The 18,732-nt window shown below is 38.9% G+C and overlaps 1 protein-coding gene across 1 annotated transcript; it reads right to left on the reverse strand.

The window, feature by feature from the left end:
- Window positions 1-7,674: 7,674 nt before the first annotated feature.
- On the reverse strand, window positions 7,675-11,107 carry LOC125135209 (beta-defensin 133-like). The gene is made up of 2 exons (XM_047795043.1): window positions 11,007-11,107; window positions 7,675-7,979 (listed from the first exon to the last, which is right to left on the reverse strand). Exons 1-2 carry the CDS (start codon window positions 11,062-11,064, stop codon window positions 7,786-7,788), a joined length of 252 nt encoding a protein of 83 aa, XP_047650999.1. The 5' UTR covers window positions 11,065-11,107; the 3' UTR covers window positions 7,675-7,785.
- Window positions 11,108-18,732: the final 7,625 nt, after the last annotated feature.

The raw sequence follows: 18,732 nt of genomic DNA on the forward strand, positions 1-18,732 counted from the left end.
GGCTCTCTGTAGACATAGCCATGGTCTGTGAGTGATGGTGGGATGTGAGAAGACTGGTAACCACAGCTTCTTTCTATTCTATTTCTATTTGAATCTGGTAGCATTAGGAACCTAGGGTTGTCATAAAATTGCTTTAGAAGAGATTCTTAAGTAACAGGCTAAAAATGGTGTCTTCTCCATCAAAATGGATGAAATTTATTGACTGAAAGATATATTCTAAAAGATGTTTCTTCTACCAAATATAGAAAAGGTGATATATCTCACATATATCTGTATGTGAGCATATATCTGTCCCTTGCAGAGACAATTTTTAAAAATTTGATATAAATACATAGTCCAACATAATTATTAAAAGAAGGCCAACTAGAGAATTTTTATAAAGCAAGGATACAGGTGTATACAATGCTTCTTTTTTAAGATTATATCCTTCTGATGAATATTGCAGTGGGTTTATTAATTTATTCAGTAAGCACTTAATAGCCAAATTTGGAGGCACAGTAAAATGATTTAGATATGATTTCTATCCCAAAGAAGCTTGAAATTTTGCACCAGAGAAAAATTTGTAAGGAAATAATTAGAAAAAATTATTTTTCTGATGAGACATGATGTATGGACATGTTGCTAGAGTAGCACATAGGTGGCAGTGTATAACTACACTTCAAAATAAATATATACACATAAATTTACTAAGGTTTCATAGAATAGAGTTCTGATTACTTGAGATTTTCTGAGGCTCCCATAAGCATACTGAATTTTTAGTCATCACACTTTCTTTTCTTTCTTTCTTTTTTTTTTAAGATTTCTCATGTGGGTGTACTATTTTTGATTCCATAAAGAGAAAATTTCGTTTTTGGGATTCAAGACATCATCAGAAGTATTATTCCATGTTATGACTATAGAGACTAGAATATAAGCATTATTTCATGCAGAAGATTTCTAAAAAGCTCTCTTAAAAGTGTTTTATATAATCATGGACAATGTTTAACCCAAAGGTGGGGAAGTAGAAAAGCCTTCATAGAAGGTATAACAGTCATGTCATCTGAAGAATGACGAACTTCACAGACTAAAAATAAAAAAGAATATTAAAAATATATATAACTCAATAAGCCTCATACTGGCACTATGAATGTCACCAAATGTGAGGAGCTTATGATATATTAGGAAGAATAGGCCCTGTGAAACTGACAGGATAAGTATTCTATAGAAATGAGAAATCAGCATGCTTAAGAATGAGAGTGACTTTAGAAATTTTCTGAAGAAAATTTCTTTTCTAAAGTCAAGCCCAGTGAAGTTGTGAAGTGACAGTTTTGCAGGAAATGGTTACAGCAAGAAGAAGCAAACGACAGACCATTACAATATAGCAAATCAGGATAACCAATGTCAGAAATTCTGTGCTGCTGGCCAAATGACACAAAGAGAAGGGGGCTCCATTTTAACATATGAACATCCCTGGTCCAAACTTGAAAATTAAGGAGTCCAATAAATCCAAAGTTGTCTGGATTCTGAAATCTGTAATCAAAATTGTCTTGAAAATTGTTCTAAAGTACATGAGAACTACAACTCAGTAGTAATTTTAGGAAAAACTTGATTGTTAATAACCAAATATCATTAATTATCAAAGTGATTTTAGAAATAGCAAAAAAGGGGGAAGGATCAAGATGGCAGAGGAGTAAGAAGTTGTGTTCACCTTCTCCTTCAAACACATAAAAAAAAAACACATCTACATGTAAAATGATGCACACAGAACATCAATGAATGCTGGCAGAAGAACTTAAACCTCCAAAAAGGGCAAGAAACTCTTGACATAACTGGGGAGAACAAAAGAAAAAGAGAGAGAGAGAGAAAAGTAATCAGGGTAGGACTAGCATTCCTGAGAGGGAGCTGTGAAAGAGAAAAGGAGCCCATATCCTGGGAAGCCACCTAACCAACAGGGAGATCAGCTGAGATGGAGGGACCTCAAAATCCCTGAGAAAAGCGCAGCAGCTGGGCTGAGGAGGGCAAACTAGAATGAGAGCTGCACAGATCATCTGCACCACTTCCACGGACACCACAGCCTGAGATGCTCGGGCAGGGGCTGGGTGCTGAGACTTAGGCTCCAGAGGTCAGTTCTAAGGAGAGGACTAGGGTTGACTGTGTGGGGACAGTCTGAGAGGCTAAGGAGCAGTGTGTCATGGGTGGGGGAGTGGTGTGTCACAGTGCTATGGGCTGGGGATTGGAACACCACAGCAGAGGGAATCTGGGAGGAGGTCTTGGGCCATGGAAGAAGCAAGGTGCCATTGTTGGGTAGGGCAAAAGGTGGAGGGGAGGACCACCATAGGAATCTCCCTGCACACACGTGTGTGGGCTCTCAGAGGGTGAGGTGCCTCTGGTGCAGGCTACAGGTGGCAAGAAGGCACTTGCTCAGGCTATGGGAGACCTGGTGCTTCTTGGGTGGGCTAAGGGCAGTGGGGGGCTAAATTCAATGTGGTGCCCCTTGTGTGATCTACAGGTGCCAGGGACCGACAGCGGAGGTTGTCTCCAAGGCCAGAGGGAGGCATGTCCTGCCACCACTGGGGGCCTGTGAGTGGGCCCCACCTGCGGCCCCAGTTACCTCAGGGATAGGCCAAAAAAAAAAAAAGAGGGCATTGCAAGCAAGCACCACATATTGTTGCTCACACTTCCCTGGGAACACACCCGCTCTGCTGCTGCCACTGCCAAACACTCTGGGCAGTGCCCAGATGCTTGACCACTGTCCGTTCCCGAGACCCTGCAACCAGTAGCAGTTGGTACAGCAACTCCTGTGTGGGCTAAATGTGATGGAGTTCTTCTTGCATGGTCTACAGGTGGAAGGACAAACCACCACAGTTATCTCTGACTCCAGAGGTGGTGAGCCCTGCCACCACTAGTGGTCCATGAACAGGCACCACTTGCAGCCTCAGTCACCTCAAGGGCACCACAGAGGAGGGCACTGCAATGGAATACCACCTGTTGTTGCTCTTGCACACCTGGGATCATAGTGGTCCTTCAGCTGCCACTACTGAACTCTGCGGGCAGTGCCCATATGCTTGATCTCTGTCACTTCCCTGGGTCCTACAACTAGGAGAAGCCTGTGCAGCACCTCCTGTGTAGGCTAAGTGGGACAGGGTGCTTCTTCTATGGTCTGCAGGTGGCAGGGACAAACTGCCACAGTCATCACTGATTCCTGAGGTGGGCATGGCCCACTACCACTAGGGGTGCCTGAACAGGCACTACTTGCAGCTGCAATCACCTCACAGGAGGGCATGGCAACTAAACACTACCTTTTGTTGCTCTCATTCCCCTGGGAACTCACACACCCTGCTGCTGCCACTGCCAAATGCTCTGGGCACCTTGTAAATCTGCCTAAGGCTCATTACCACTTCTCAGGGTCCTGCAACTAGGAGAAGCCTGTGCCACCTTCCTGAAGGTCCTTGCTGCTGTTAAAAGCCCAGCAACCAGGCACTGACTACTAGTCCTACCCACTGCCTCCTTTTCCCAGGAAACACTCTCAGCACCCTGGGGATAACAACCTGCACATACCAAAGAAAGAGACAGCAAATATTCAAACTCCCATGCCAAAAATAAATAGTAACCCTCCACAAAATACAAAGGTGTGCTCTTGCTTAGAAGTAGCCCTCCAAAACTACAGTTTGGCTTCCCTAAACTGACAGAAAAACAAAAACATAAGCAAGATGAAGAAGCTCAGAAACCATTCCCAGTTAAAGGAACAGGTGAATTCACCTGAAGCAGCAAACAATGAAACAGACCTCTGTGGTCTGACAGACATTGAGTTCGAAAGGGGGACAGTGAAAATACTGAAGGAATTAAGGCTGAATATCAAGAAATTAAGAGCAGATATGAACAGTAATGCAGATTCCTTTAGAAAGGAACTAGAAAATATAAGGAAGAATATAGAAAAATTAGAAAATTCATTTGCAGAGATGCAGACTGAGCTAAAGACACTAAACAGCAGAATGAATAATGCAGAGGAATGAATTAGTGACTTGGAAGATAGAAAAAGGGAAAACAATCAGGACAGCAGACAGAAAACCAAATGAAAAAAAAAAACACGAAAGCAATGTAAGAGATCTATGGGGTAATATAAAGTGGGCCAATCTATGCATCATAGGAATTCCAGAAGGAGAAGAAAAAGAAAAGGGGATTGAAAATATATTTGAAGAAATTATGTCTGAAAACTTTCCAAATCTAAAGGAAACTGTTATGAAGATACAGGAAGCATAGACGGCCCCAAACAAGTTGAACCCAAAGAGGCCCACACCAAGACATATAATAAAAATGCAAAAGTTAAAGAGAGGATTCTAAAGGCAGCAAGAGAAAACAAAGTGTTAATTATAAGGGAACTCCCATAAGGCTATCAGCTGATTTCTCTACAGACACATTACAAGCCAGAAGGGAGTGGCAAGATATATTTAAAGTGCTGAAAGGAAAAAAATTGCAACCTAGAAGACTCTATCCAGCAAGAATATCATTCAACATAGAAGGGGAAATAAAGAATATCTCCAACAAACAAAAGCTAAAAGAGTACAGCAATACTAAACCCATTCTAAAAGAAATACTGAAAGGGCTTCTCTAAATAAAAAAGAAGGAAGAAGAAATAGGATGGAGGAAACCACAACTGAAAAGCAATCATTTAAGTAAGCCAGCATACAGATCTAAAAGTAGAAAGAATACAAATTTTAAAAAAGAAACTTCTGTAAAAGAAGTGATGATAAACACAAGGAACAGCAAAAGGACAAACACGAAGATGTTAAAAATGGGCTTCGATATCACAGAATGTGGGGAAGGAAAGTAAGAAAATCTAGACTCATTCATGTCCTTCTATAATTATCTTTCTCAACCTGACACCCTTTTCAACTATATGGTAACATCCCACTTATCTTTTCCTCTTTCTTCAGATCCTAGTTTAAATGCTATTTTCTTAATGCAGTCTTTCTGGAACCCCTATTTCAAGGTAAATTTAGAACCTACATTTCTTCTATTTTAGCACATGTCACACTAGTACATATATATTTAATAGTTACAACTTTCGTGGAAACTATATCCCTTCTATTCAGCATTATACCCCTCATGCCGAGCCCATCGTGACGATTCCTATGGATCCTTTCTGTAATTGAGGAAAGACTGGCTTGAAAAGTCAATATTACTGTGGGTGTGTGTCATAGATGTGGGTCGGGCAGGGCTGATAGTGAGGGCTTGGCCAAGTGTATGTTGGTAAGAACTGAAAAGGCAGTTTCGAGTGGTATTTATGAACTGGAATAAATGTATTTATCGACGGAGATGATAAGAAAGTAATCTTGTACTTTAGGTGTTGCCAACAATGATGATAAACCAGGTTGGAGAAGTCAGTCTAAGGGGATGAGAATGAGAAGAAGTCAATACATGGATGATGGTGAATCTAAGGAATCTACAGAACAACTTTCATAAGGGAGATCCAATAGGCCTACTTGCATCTTGAGCTATAGAAATAAGTGAGTTAGAGATGGAGAGTTGGGATGCATTTCATAGGGTTGAAACTGTGCTTCTAAAAGATGTCTGCTCAGGATATTATTTAGAAAAAGTGGACCAAGGTTGTGCTTCTGGGACTTTGGAACTGCTTCTTCTTCTTCTTTTTTTTGGTCTTTTTGCCTTTTCTAGGGCCACTTCCTGCAGCATATGGAGGTTCCCAGGCTAGGGGCTGAATCGGAGCTGTAGCCGCCGGCCTACACCACAGCCACAGCAACGCGGGATCCGAGCTGCATCTGTGATCTATACCACAGCTCATGGTAACGCCAAATCCTTAACCCACCGATCGAGGCCAGGGATCAAACCCGAAACCTCATGTTCCTAGTCAGATTCGTTAACCACTGCGCCACAACGGGAACTCCGAGGAACTGTTTATTATTCTATTGTGATGCATGAGGCCCACGGAGTTTAATGTTGTTTGGAAATAAAATGGATAGAAAATCAAAATGACTGGGTTTTTTGTTTGTTTATTCTCTGTTTTTGTCTTTGGCTGCACCTACAGCATGTGGAGGTTCCCAGGTCAGGGATTAAACCTGCACCTTTGCCACAGCTGCAGCAATGCCAGATCCTTAATCCCCTGAACCACAGGGGAACTTCTAAAATGACTTAGTTTTGAAACTTTTTTAATGACTTTCATCCTTATTACTATATGTCCCCAAAGCTTTAGCTTTGCAGAAGTATTTTGAATTTCACCTTTTCTGCTTACTCCTCTTTCTTCATTTTCCAAAACACAGATGAATTCTGACATGGAAAATACCTGGTACCTTATAGTAAAGCTTTATGTCATCTGTCTTTGAGCTTTATTATCCTAGTCTTGCTGTAGAACCCATAAATCTTTACTACCACGTCAGCTTGTTCTGGGTCATGTGAATAGCTTCTGCTAGGCATAGCTTTCCTCCTGACCCAGGGCAGGGACGAGAAATAAAGAAGAAATCAAAATGTTAAATTATCCCAGGGCTGTCTCTTTCCCTCAGGAATTCTTTCTTAAGACTTCTCAAACCAGCCCACATTTAAACATATTTTGATTTTTCATTTTTTTTAATGTGTGGATAGGCTTCTGATGATGACAACGTGATTTCTGTACACATACACGGCATTTATGCAAGAGCAGTTTGGGAACATTAAACTATTAGAGTAGCATTGATCTATAAGATTCCTGTTTCTCATCAGATCAGGAGTTTAATAATTTAATAATTTGGAGGCTTGGCAAAGCTAATGTATCTTGCCTTTTCCCATTTATCTAAGGTCCACAACTATTGCTCATAAATGAGTTTCTGGGTGAAATAAGAGCACTTTTGTTGTCTTCCTTTTTTTTTTTTTTTTTGAGAAAAATTGAAATTGGAGGTTGCCTAAGACAGTATAGCCAAAAGTAGAAAAAGGATTGCAGGGACCTCCTGAGAAAGAAGAGAATAAAGTCTCACTATACTGTCTCATTTGAGATTCAAATTTATTGAAACCTGTTAGAATTTCCACTGACAAGGTATGAAAATCAGACACCCAGAAAACAAAATTTCATCTGGCGGAGACAGAGATGGGGCCACCAGATGGAAGCAGAGGCACTAGTGCCATCATTTTTGCTACAGTTGTCACTGATGTCCTTCAGCAGCTAAGGGCTAGGTAATGATCTCCTCGGCAGGCATCCGTTAAGAATCACTGTCACGACAGGTTTCTGACTCCTCAGCAAGCTGGCCTGTTCTCCAGTTCCCACCACATCCCACGGTTGTGGCTTTTCCCAGTTTTTAATCATGTGCTTGAGTTTTGACTTCAGAGCTGGAATAGAGCAAGCTTGGCTGACGACTTGGGCAAGACTGCTAGTGTTAATGAACTTTAGTGGCTAGGATTCATTTCCGCATGTGGTCTCTTTTTAAAATTCCTCATTTGAGAGAACAGAGACATACAACAGAAGAATTTAACTGACTCCTGTACTTCTTGCTTGCCGTGCCTCCAGTCCCTTGATCCATAACCGGATGAATATTCTATTTGTTCCTTTTCTTTGGTCTCTTTCCACTTCTTGCTCCTTTGGAGAAGTTTGGATACTTTTGAATTGAAGGGTCCTGGTGATAATTTTTTGGTGTCAATTAGCATTCTTTTGCCAGTTCATAAAGGACAAATGTCTGAGATGATGAAATGTTTTCATAGAAGCGCTCGGTATATTGGCCATCTCCCAATATCGTCAGGCCCTTTGAAGAGAACCTAGTTCTTCAAATGATGCCATGTGACCAAGAAAGCAATATGAACTATGTAGGAGTGGTTAGTAATTCAGGCTCATTTGTTACCCTTCCTGATATTCCCTGCATTTTGTTTTTCAGGGATGCTGAGTTTTACTTCAGACTTCTCCATGCAACAGTTGGCATTTAGTTTCGTGCAGAAACTAACAGGCGTTTCTAGATCATGGCACGCGCGTCTACATTTGCCTTTCTTGATGAAGCAACTATAGGTGTCTTTCATGGCACAATTCCCTATTAAAAGGGGGAAAATCACATAAACCATTTAGACCTCATATGTGATGTAGGGCCTCGAACTTGAAATAAATCAGTTGTTGACCTGAAAATTATTTTAGCCTCTGCACATGCTGAGTTTCTACCCTCCACCCCACCTGCAGTAGGGAATTTCAGAAGTCATTTCTTTTCCTGTTTTTCATAATGATGAACATCTTGTGATATTTCCTGTTTCGTTATCCGTTACCCCTCCAGCTTTTGGCTGGACCCACTAGTGGCTCAAGTTAAGTTTTCTAGGAAAAGGTATAAACAGTTATTGTTAGATCCAGAGTAGCTTTGGGACAGACATCATAGATTGCTAAGGGGATGCATCTGACAATTTTTTTCCTCTAATGCAAAGGAACTTAAATACAAATCTGGGGGGCTTTAGTATTCACAAATGGGAAAATCAGTTTATGTTTAAATTGCTCTCTTGCTTTTATCTTTAGGACTCCCTTTGAGGAGGAGAATGATCAGAACCCTAGTAGGCACTGGCTTGAGAGAGGTTCTTTGAACACACAAAGCTCCGAGGCTCTCAGGAGGAAGAGGCTGCCATACTAGTGATGACAGGCATGACCAGTCTTCGATACGTGAAGAAGGGTACAATGGCTTAGCATCTCTTCGTGTTTTCCCTTCTCAGAGTCCTCTCCTTAATAAAGAACTCAAACCTCCATTATCTAAACATGTACCAGCTGACAAACTCATCCATGTCATGGATAGAAGACTTGCTGTTTGACCTCTTCAAGAAATGTTTGCATTTTTTAAATGGGTCACTAAGGGAGGGAGGCTCCCAAAATAAAAGCATTCAGCACAATGGTGAATTACTAGGCATCTGCAAAGAAGGTATATAAACAGTGCTCCTCCTTCTTTCCCTGGAATCTTACTACTTAGGACCCAACTGTGATGGAGTTGATGGTGCTGATAACCCAACATATGGAGGCCCTCTGATTTCAGTACACTTATATTGACATAAACTGCCTGTTACTTTGGAAAACTAGGACTTATAGGAAAAAAGTCAAACCCATATTACATTCGGCTTTTTAGTTTTTTTGGCTATATATTTTAGGCCATGTGATATCACTGTTTCACTGTATAAATTAATGATGTCTCTTTATTTGTAATATCTAGAGAAATGTTATTTATTGCCTTTGATGCCAGAGGGAAAAGACATTATTTCACCAGCTTAAAAATGCATCCTCAAATTACATTGTCCTACACGAGGGGTGTGAAGCATGTATGTTGACTTAATTGGAATTTACAAATAACAGAAGATGACAGCTGTCAAGCACCAGTATGAGGAAAAGAATAGCATTATTTAAGCGGCAATTCTAAATTAGCATATTTCCATTAGTAACAAAAACAACAAGTATCTTCTCTGTAGATGACAGGTATTGCATCATATAAAAATTCATGGTTATGCAAAAGAAGGAATTATAGATTTTTCAACTTTTAGATGAAACCATGAACATATACAAGTCTCTTATGTTGCTGAAGATGCTGAAAATGTCATGAAGATTTGCACATGTTTTTCAAAAGTAGTGACATGAGGGACACATGCAAATCATGATAACAAAACTGAAGGTAATATTTTATTACTTGAATGTGGTTATCCGATATACTAATCTTCTTTACTTTAAGGAAACCTTTGTTTGGGGTTAGTAAAAAACAAAACCTGGGCTTTAATTCAATTTGTCCTGTGTTTATACAGATGTAACACAATATTAATCCTCATGAATTTCATCTAAGAAAATTTATATGTTATAAAATAATTCAAACCATTTGATTACCCAAAATACTTGGGTGTTTGAGTTTTTAAATTTATTCAGTGATAGACTTACTGTGAGAACACTTGGTTTCATTTATTCTATCAAGGAATGGAATTTGAGTTCAATTAGTAAACTATTGAAGTTCTAGGCTACTCCTAAATCAGAAGTCCCTAAAGTTTTTTGTTGTTGCTTGCTTGCTTGTTTTTAAGGTGAGTGGAGTTATTTTCTTAAGGTGTGTTTTTTCACAGTGTTCTTGAATATACATGAAAAATATTTTTTTTATCTCAGGCAGCCTGAAATATGTCAAAACATCATTTTCAATGATATCCATCAAGACACATCGCTTGGCTGCTAATCCAACCTAAGGGTGATAAGCACAAAGTTTTGCAAAGGAGGATACATAGTCCAAGCACATGAAATCCAACAGAGGAAATAGTGCTTTCAATGTCAAAGAGTTTATCCCTTCAAAATGAGTCACAAAGAAGTGACTTTCTTTCTAAGACAATGTAAAAGTAATTTTAATATTTAAGAAGGGTATAATATATTCAATAGTCTATATTAGGCATTTTGTATATTTACATATAAATAATTGTTATGATAATAGTATGAAGTAGACTTATTATACTTAATTAACAGATGTAGAAATTGATACTGATAGAAAGTTAATGAACTGATAGGGTTATATCCCCATTAGGTGCAAAAACCAATCTGAGCATAGCGATCAGTTATCCAAAGGCCATGTTCATTTCATTATCTGATTAATAGTAATTGCTATGTCATTGGTCCTGCAGTAATAGAGCTATTAAAAGGTGTTTTGACTCTAAATCAGCTAAAAACACATTTCGCTTTTTAAAAACGAGAATTCTCAAAGTACATTGTGCCACATATTATAACCAAATCTATCCTTCAGGGTAAGTTAGTGGGAAATCCACTGTTACTGCCCAGGACAGGGTGCCCCATTATTTTCTCAAAGAGCCAGATGATTCTCCTTTACCGTCCGATCTAACTTGTTTTTCTGGATAGACAGCCTAGGGTAAGAACAAAACATTTGATCCAGTCCTTAAACTGTGTCCCATAAGGATATGACTCACCTTTTAGTAGGATCATGACTCCATGATTTTCTCTTGGGATCATCACAAACCACTCTCTTGGTAATTCTGAACCTCCTCTACCTCCAGTACATCAACCAAGACCTACCCCTCCATAAAGATTTTAACCACTCAAATGAACATTTCCATTTTACCTGGTGGCAGTGAGATCAGAAAGAAAAATAAAACAAAAAGAAGGACCGAAATCTTCATAATGGAAGAAAGCCAATCAAATCAGTAGCTCTGAAATCTTTCAGTAAAAAGAAGGTAGAGAGTGTATCTTTTTATATTTCTCTCCCTGCAGTGAGAGGAATTTAATCATTCATGTTTATCAAAAGTTAACATTCCTATTTAGCAGTGCCTGGGGCAAAAGTGCTGGGCATTGTTTTTCTTTTATCTTGGAACTATAAAAGGCTTATGACATCACTGATTATCATGATTTTAAATAGTTGTCTAATAATTCCGTATCACTGGGAGTTTCCCACAGGCGGTCTGAGGAGTCTAAATATGAGAACACAATTTTTGCTTTTTTTTTTTTCTATTTCTTAAAAAGCTATGCAAAAAGAACTACTGAATTTTAAAAGTGGTAAAAATTCTGGTCTACTCTTTTATTTTGACACTAGAACCACCTTTCTCCCTGTGATGATCTATGATCATTATTAAAACCCTCTTCTTCATTATAGAAATAATTATTTGCTGCCTCTCACAGGCCATGTAGATCTTAGAGACACAATAGACATAAGAAAATTTCATACACACACACACACACACACGGCCAAATAACAATATGTAAAATGTCAAATGATGACACCATCAGTAAATGCTTACTAAGTCATTTTAGTAAAAGACTGAATTATTTGAATGGTGTCTGTAAGGAGCTGATTTAATTATGATTACATACAAGGAATGTTAGCTAATGATCCAAGTTAAATTTTGCTTTGCTTTGCTTTGGGTGATCTTTTTCTTAGATCTAGGAGTAACAAGATTTTTGGAAAATGTGGCCACCATGTTCATTAAAGAGAAGTGTGAATGAAATGCCCAATTTAAAGGTATTTGATTTCTCTGTTCTTAGAAAGCAAGGAAAGTTTCTCTATTAAATACTTAAAAAAATACAATAAACTTCCTTATGCTTAATTGCTGAAATAAGAAACCTGGAACACTGCAAGATTATTCAGTGGCTGTTATGTAGGAAATAGCTGAATTCCTAGGGCCAGTCTCTGCAACAAATTTGCAAAAATAGAAGAGGGTCTTCTGAACTATCCTTATTCTTAGGGTATGTTCAAAATCTTAGTAATTATTAAAAGTGAAGTTAGAGAGCTTCAGATCTGCATGACTCTCAGTTCATAAGCCCTGGTGCTCCTCCAAGACTGATGTTTTTAGGACTTATTCTCCTTCTCAGCAAAGTCATTGCAAAGGCTGCTTTTGCCGCAACAGAGATTACAGAAACAGATGAAAGGAGACATGAACATGAAAATAGCAACAGCCCATCTTTCCACATACTGTGAGCTCCTTTCAAAGGACCATAGCCTCTTTTGTATCTGGAAAGAGTGCTTATGTAGGAGTTATGGTACCTGAGTTCTTTTCCTTGTGTTACTGACTCGCTAAGAAATATTTTTGTCAATGTGTCCACCCAGGCTTCACATCCTTTATCGCTGAACAATGAGAGCTAACATTTGTCCATCATTTACAGGGTAGGAACTGTTTTGAATAATTTATATATAATATATGAACGTATTCAATCCTTGCAACATCCTATAAGGTAGGTAAAATGATTGTTTCCTATTTATAGATGTGGAAACGGGGATGTAAGGAGATTAAATAAGGTATCCAGTTTTACCTGGTTAATAAATGGTAGTGAAGGGAATTGAACTGAGGATCTTGGATACCAGAGGTGCCTCTCTTGACCACTTCGTACAATGTGTAATGAAGATTATCATTGAATTATTTACACCTCACCAGTGAAAACATTATTTCACGCTGATTTCTTCCATTGCTCATGGCATGACATAGATTAAAAGGTTTGTAAATGTAAAAGACTAGAAAATTGTAAGTGATGTGATTACTATGAAATCATTGAGATATTGAATCCTGCTAATATGGTTTCAAAACATAATTTTGTAATTTCTGGAACAGCTTAGTTGAGCTTGTTAAATGTTTTAGGTATTCATGTCGCACATCATTTTAGCTGGTGTTCATAAGGCGAAGCATTGCACCCATCTAATCATTTAATGATCAGTCTGTCACATGTACTGAACAAAAGTACAATAGCAAAGTCTCTTTGTTCTTCAAAGGAAGAAACTTCTTTAAGAACCCCAGAAGGTGAGACTCTGTGTGATATTAGAGTTGTAACATTGATTTCTGATACTTGAACAGATAGGATCGAGGGCATCTTCTTAAGACTAGGTCTCCTAAAAAAAAAACAGTACAAAGAAGGATAAACCTTATTAGGTACCATAACATACCATAAAGTTACAACACTAAAAATGAGATTGTATTCCTTAAAAATTATATCAATTGATTAACAGGCCCACACATATATTGGTAAGTTTAGTGTTTCATGAATATAGCATCTCAAATCTCTGTTGAAAATAAGGCATATTTGGCATATTTATAAATGATAGTAGGATTAGAAACTATCAGAAAAATCTGCAGAAACCTGTCTTCTAATATGTATGTCTATAAAATATATCAAACATTTATATGGAAACATTTTCTAAACTTGTCACAGGGAAGGCCTTTCTAAGCAAGAATAAAAGTCTCAGAAGATAATATGATTTAACTATCCAGAAACTGATAATATCTTGATGGATGAAAAATCAAGCAAATCTTGAATGAAATATTTGCAACACATAATCACCAAAAGTTTGCTATACATAAGGAATGAGTGCAAAATTATGTTAAAAATACAGCTCGTCCTAAAGGAAATTAAGAGGTACTTATAAAAAAGCAAATCATGGGAGAAGAAATACAAAAGTCTAATAAACTTAACCCAAATATTTAACTCACTGAGAATGAGCAAAACATGAATAGATACAATTATGATATTTTTCATAATCACGTGTTGCACTTTTTTGTTCTTTAAAGAGTAATCATGAATGGTGGGCTTATTGTGGAAAAATCGGCAGGACATCCTGGCTATGTAAAAACATTAAAAATGTACTTGGATTCAGGAATTCCAAAAGTTCATGTTCCTGGTACAGATAGTGTGCCTAAAACCATGTACGAAACTGTGGGAATACGGATACCTAATGCAACATAATGAGAAACTGGAAAAATTGAAATGAGCATAACTAAGGAGATGATTAAAAATATACTTATCATGGCTATACACCAGCGTAGACTCAGTAGTCATTAAATAGATGAATGTAGGAGTTCCAATTGTGGCTCAGCAGTAACAAACCCAATTAGTATCCCTGAGGATGTGGGTTCGATCCCTGGCTCTGCTCAGTGGGTTAAGGATCCTTTGCTGCTGTGGCTGTGGTGTAGGTCAGCAGCCGTAGCTCTGATTAGATCCCTGGAAACTTCCATATGGTGCGGGTGTGGCCCTAAAAAGCCAAAAAACAAAAAACAAAGAAAGAAAAAAGATGAATATATATGGAGAGAGAGAGAATCATTTGTAATATCTTTAGCTGTTTGTGAACTTGTACATATCAAAGTAAATTGAGACTCTTCATAAATGTCTATAAATATCTTTCTTTTTTTTTTTTTTGTCTTTTTGCTATTTCTTGGGCCGCTCCCATGGCATATAGAGATTCCCAGGCTAGGGGTTGAATCGGAGCTGTAGCCACCGGCCCACGCCAGAGCCACAGCAACGCAGGATCCGAGCTGCGTGTGTAACCTACACCACAGCTCACGGCAACGCGGGATCGTTAACCCACTGAGCAAGGGCAGGGATCGAACCTGCCACCTCATGGTTCCTAGTCGGATTCGTTAACCACTGCGCCACGACGGGAACTCCCTATAAATATCTTTCTATCCCCAACAGGTGCACCTCATACACAGGAGAATTTGGATCACCTCTTATCCGTTCTTGTGTTTCCAGTCTTTCTGTAGGCATGCTTACCTTCTAAGCTGCTCAAAAATGATTTGGAAAAATAAAAAAGTAGGTTTTAAAATGGTGCTCCTGCTTTTCTCACTTTCAGATCTCAGGTGTTTCTCTGTAAGTAGCGATTGAACAAATGCAAAGAAAAGAACAGGAAAATCACTCATTGGGAGTTGGAATACTCTGATAGGATGAAAATAGGTATAAAGTTTCTGCGTCACAGTTCATTACACTAGAACACATACCACATGGGTAGTCTATCAGGGAAGACCTTATCCTGGACCCTGTTACACCAGGCACTCCCTTACCATCTCTGTACTTTGGAGTATCTTTCCAGAATTTTTCTGAGATCTTTGGACCATGACAGCTGGCAGAGCCATCTGAGTGAGTTCCTTAAGCCCTGACCAGACCTGAATTGGCTCTGGTGATTTTTCTTTCATATAGGTTATCTCTCGACTCCCCATCCTCCCCTAGAAGGCCTGACCAGATACTTCAGGGAGCTCTAGGTTTCATGACTAAAGTTCATCCTAGGGACCCATAATGAGGCCCCAGTTGGGCAGGAGGCCTGGCAGGTGAACTGATCTTGCTGGCTGGCATGATATTCTTTTCCAGGAAAAGGAGAGATTGGGCTGCCAAAATGGTGTTGACACCCTAATATTGGGCAATGCTCACTCAGATGGAACATGGAAGGAATGCAAAGATTAGAGCTATCAGTGGTTCATGGCTGCCCTTGGAATTGAGCTGTGAGTTTGTGATCATGGGATAGGGGCTTCTTTCTCTTCTGTATTTCCATAGCAATGGCACCTCCAGTCTGGAGAACCTAAGGAAGGCACCCAGGGAGGATAGGTTTCCTTACTTTTTGCACTATAAACCCACCCTTCTCCTCTATCTGCTGGTGCCCAAAGTGGTCACTCCATTTACCACTTCCCTCTGCAGGTGGACCAGTTGTCAAGTGGTTCTGAGGATGAGTAAGCCCATCTTCTGAGAATTTTCTGAATTGTTGCTCCTCATTTTGAAATGGTATAGCCCTCTGGGTCAGTTGATGTTTTATCTTTTTTCTAATGGATGTGGTGATATTGTTCTCTCCCAGTTTATTCTTAAGTTCCGCTGAAGAAGGGGTAACATTCCTTGCTCAATGAGACAATTCTTGTTCTTCCATCTTCTAGTATGAGAGTGATTCAAGGAAGGTAGAGGAACGGACAACATTGAAATAGATCCTAAGAACGTGGTGTTTGAGAGCTAAGACATTTAAGAAGTAGCTAGAATGTGTGGTACAGCCTACGTGCTATAAAATTCCTAACCGTAACTTTAACGTGATCTGAAAGCAAAGGATCATTCACACCTTTCTTGGCAATCTCAGGAAGACCTGCCTTTGTGGTAATCACCAAAAAAACCCCTCACCATGACATGGGGGGAGTCATTGGAACCCAGCATTCTCTGGCAGCAAAATGAATGATGCAACACCATAAAAAGATAGATTATTTTAACAAGAATTGGTTTTGAAGAATCATGGCATGATAATAACAGCATTCCCACTTTTGGTAAGTGTGGGAGAGGCATGAAATTCATGAGGGACAGACATTTGACAATAAAGGACACAGAGAAATATGGCCTGGAAACTATGAATAACCTTCACAGGCACTAATTGGACAATAACCGAACGCATAACATGCCTCTTCTATACTTATTATTCTAAAGCTTCATTGATACATGGCTATAGTTCACATGGACACATGGGTTTTGTGTTGCATTTTCAAATCAAGTGATTTTTGTAAACAGCTGCTCTGTAAGAAATATTTTCCTGGGATCCTGTACACCCTATGGGCAGCTCTGCTAAAAAGTTATTTCTGTACATAAGATATTTCTCAAATTAGATGCCAAGAGTTGCCATATAAGAAAAACTGATTTCCAAGAACTAGCATCAAATGTATGCATTACCACTTACAAAATTCTAGTTTCCTTAATTGAGTTAGAGATTACATGCTCTCATTTCCTTTCTATTTCCCTAATGATTTTGTGCAATACTAGAAAATTTCATTTCTTGAACATTTTGTAGAACTCACCAGCAATGTTGTCTAGGTTTGGAGTTACTTTTTGATAAGAATTTTAACTATGATTTAATTTACTAAATACATACAGGATTATTCTTTTGAATTGTTTCCATCTCTTTCCTCAGTTTTAAGTTGTACTTTTAAATATGTATGTCAAGTGCACATATTTTAAAATTTATGGCATGTGGTTACTTATATTATTTCTATTTTTAAAAATTTTATTCATTTATTTTTTTTGTCTTTTTGGAGCTGCACCCATGGCATATGGAGGTTCCCAGGATAGGGGTCAAATGGGAGCTGTAGCCACTGGCCTATGCCACAGCCACAGCAACGCCAGATCTGAGCCGCATTTTTGACCAACACCGCAGCTCCCATCAATGCCGAATCTGTAACTCACTGAGTGAGGCCAGGGATCGAACCCGCGACCTCATGGTTCCTGGTCAGATTCGTTTCCATTGCGTCAGGACAGGAACTCCTATATTATTTTCAATATCTGCAGAAACTGGAGGTCCCGTCATGGCTCAGTGGTTAACTAGTGAATACTAGTCAGGTTCATTACCACGAGCCACTACGGGAACACCAAGCTTTACGATTTTGTAAACATCGTAGGAGGACAGAATTTAAACAGCCTCAGTAAACACGGGCAGACTATAATTTCCAAAGTGGTCACACCTGTATATCCATCCTGTCTTACATTCTCTTCTGTGTATCTGACAATCCTCCTACTAAGCTGGGAGTCTATGGGTATTCCTCAAATTTGGGTGGGAGTTTGTGTCTACCCTAAACAATGCAGTACAGTCAACCAGTGCCTGGTTTTTTGTCTCTCCAAATGTTCAACCCTGGAACTGCACCACTCTGTGAGTAAGCACAAGCCAATGGGAGAGTCTCCTGGGAGAGAAATTGAGTTCCCTCCCAAGAGCTTGTACCAGCGTGCTGCCACCTGAGACAACATGCACATTCTCCACATTTACTTAAAACTTCATATGGTTGCAACTCAAATATTCACAACAATCTCAGAGAGGCCCTGACCTGAGCTCTCTCAGCCAAGCAACTGTTCAATTCCTGACTTGTAGAAACCATGAAAAACAATTGATAGTTATTTGTTTTCAAGACACTAGGTTTGGAGTGATTTTTTTTCCTTATGGCATTAGATAAATACTAAAATACTTCTGCTCACTCTACTATATTCTCCAAAATTCTCCTTTAGGCATTTTCGGTTTGGATTGAAAGCAGAATTTCCAAGTAGAAGTTCCCAGAAGGAAACTGCAAAAGATCATGGAGAGCCTTGGAGAGAATAGGATTTGGGGATTTTTATGGGCTGAACTAAAGAAAGAACAGAGGCCCAAGGACTAAAATTGAGGGAACATCCACAATTAGTGATCTGGATTATGACGAAAATTCAACTTTCAATTTTTTTTTTTTTTAAAGCGATAATCTTGGGCCAGTATTTAAGTTAAAGACTATGATGATTAAAAATATGTTTGGGGACCTTGTAGAATATTGATAAAGGGTTGACTTATCCTTGTTTTTTAGCTAAAAACCAAATTCTAGTCTTCATGTTTCTTTTCTCTTAACACTAAAGAGATTCTTTGTGTTGTTTAGTTTTTATATGGAGATTTTGATGCATTTTCCCATCCCATCCAGACCTAAGTAGGAAAAAAAGCAGAGCTTATATTTTGTGAGTCTAAACTATCCAAAATTCAGACTGTATTTAAACCCAGTTTAATAATACAGGAGACCTTTGAACAAAGAAGGATTTAGGGGTCCCCATTCTCCACACAGCTGAAA

Source organism: Phacochoerus africanus, chromosome 9 (assembly GCF_016906955.1).
Source record: "Phacochoerus africanus isolate WHEZ1 chromosome 9, ROS_Pafr_v1, whole genome shotgun sequence".
In the NCBI taxonomy this organism is placed as follows: Eukaryota; Metazoa; Chordata; class Mammalia; order Artiodactyla; family Suidae; genus Phacochoerus; species Phacochoerus africanus.

Coding starts and splice junctions, on each gene's coding strand:
- LOC125135209 (XM_047795043.1), bottom strand. CDS start 11,064: ATGAAGATTTCGGTCCTTCTTTTTGTTTTATTTTTCTTTCTGATCTCA. Junction 7,980..11,006: donor TCTGATCTCACTGCCACCAG/GTAAAATGGAAA, acceptor CCCTTTTAATAG/GGAATTGTGCCATGAAAGAC.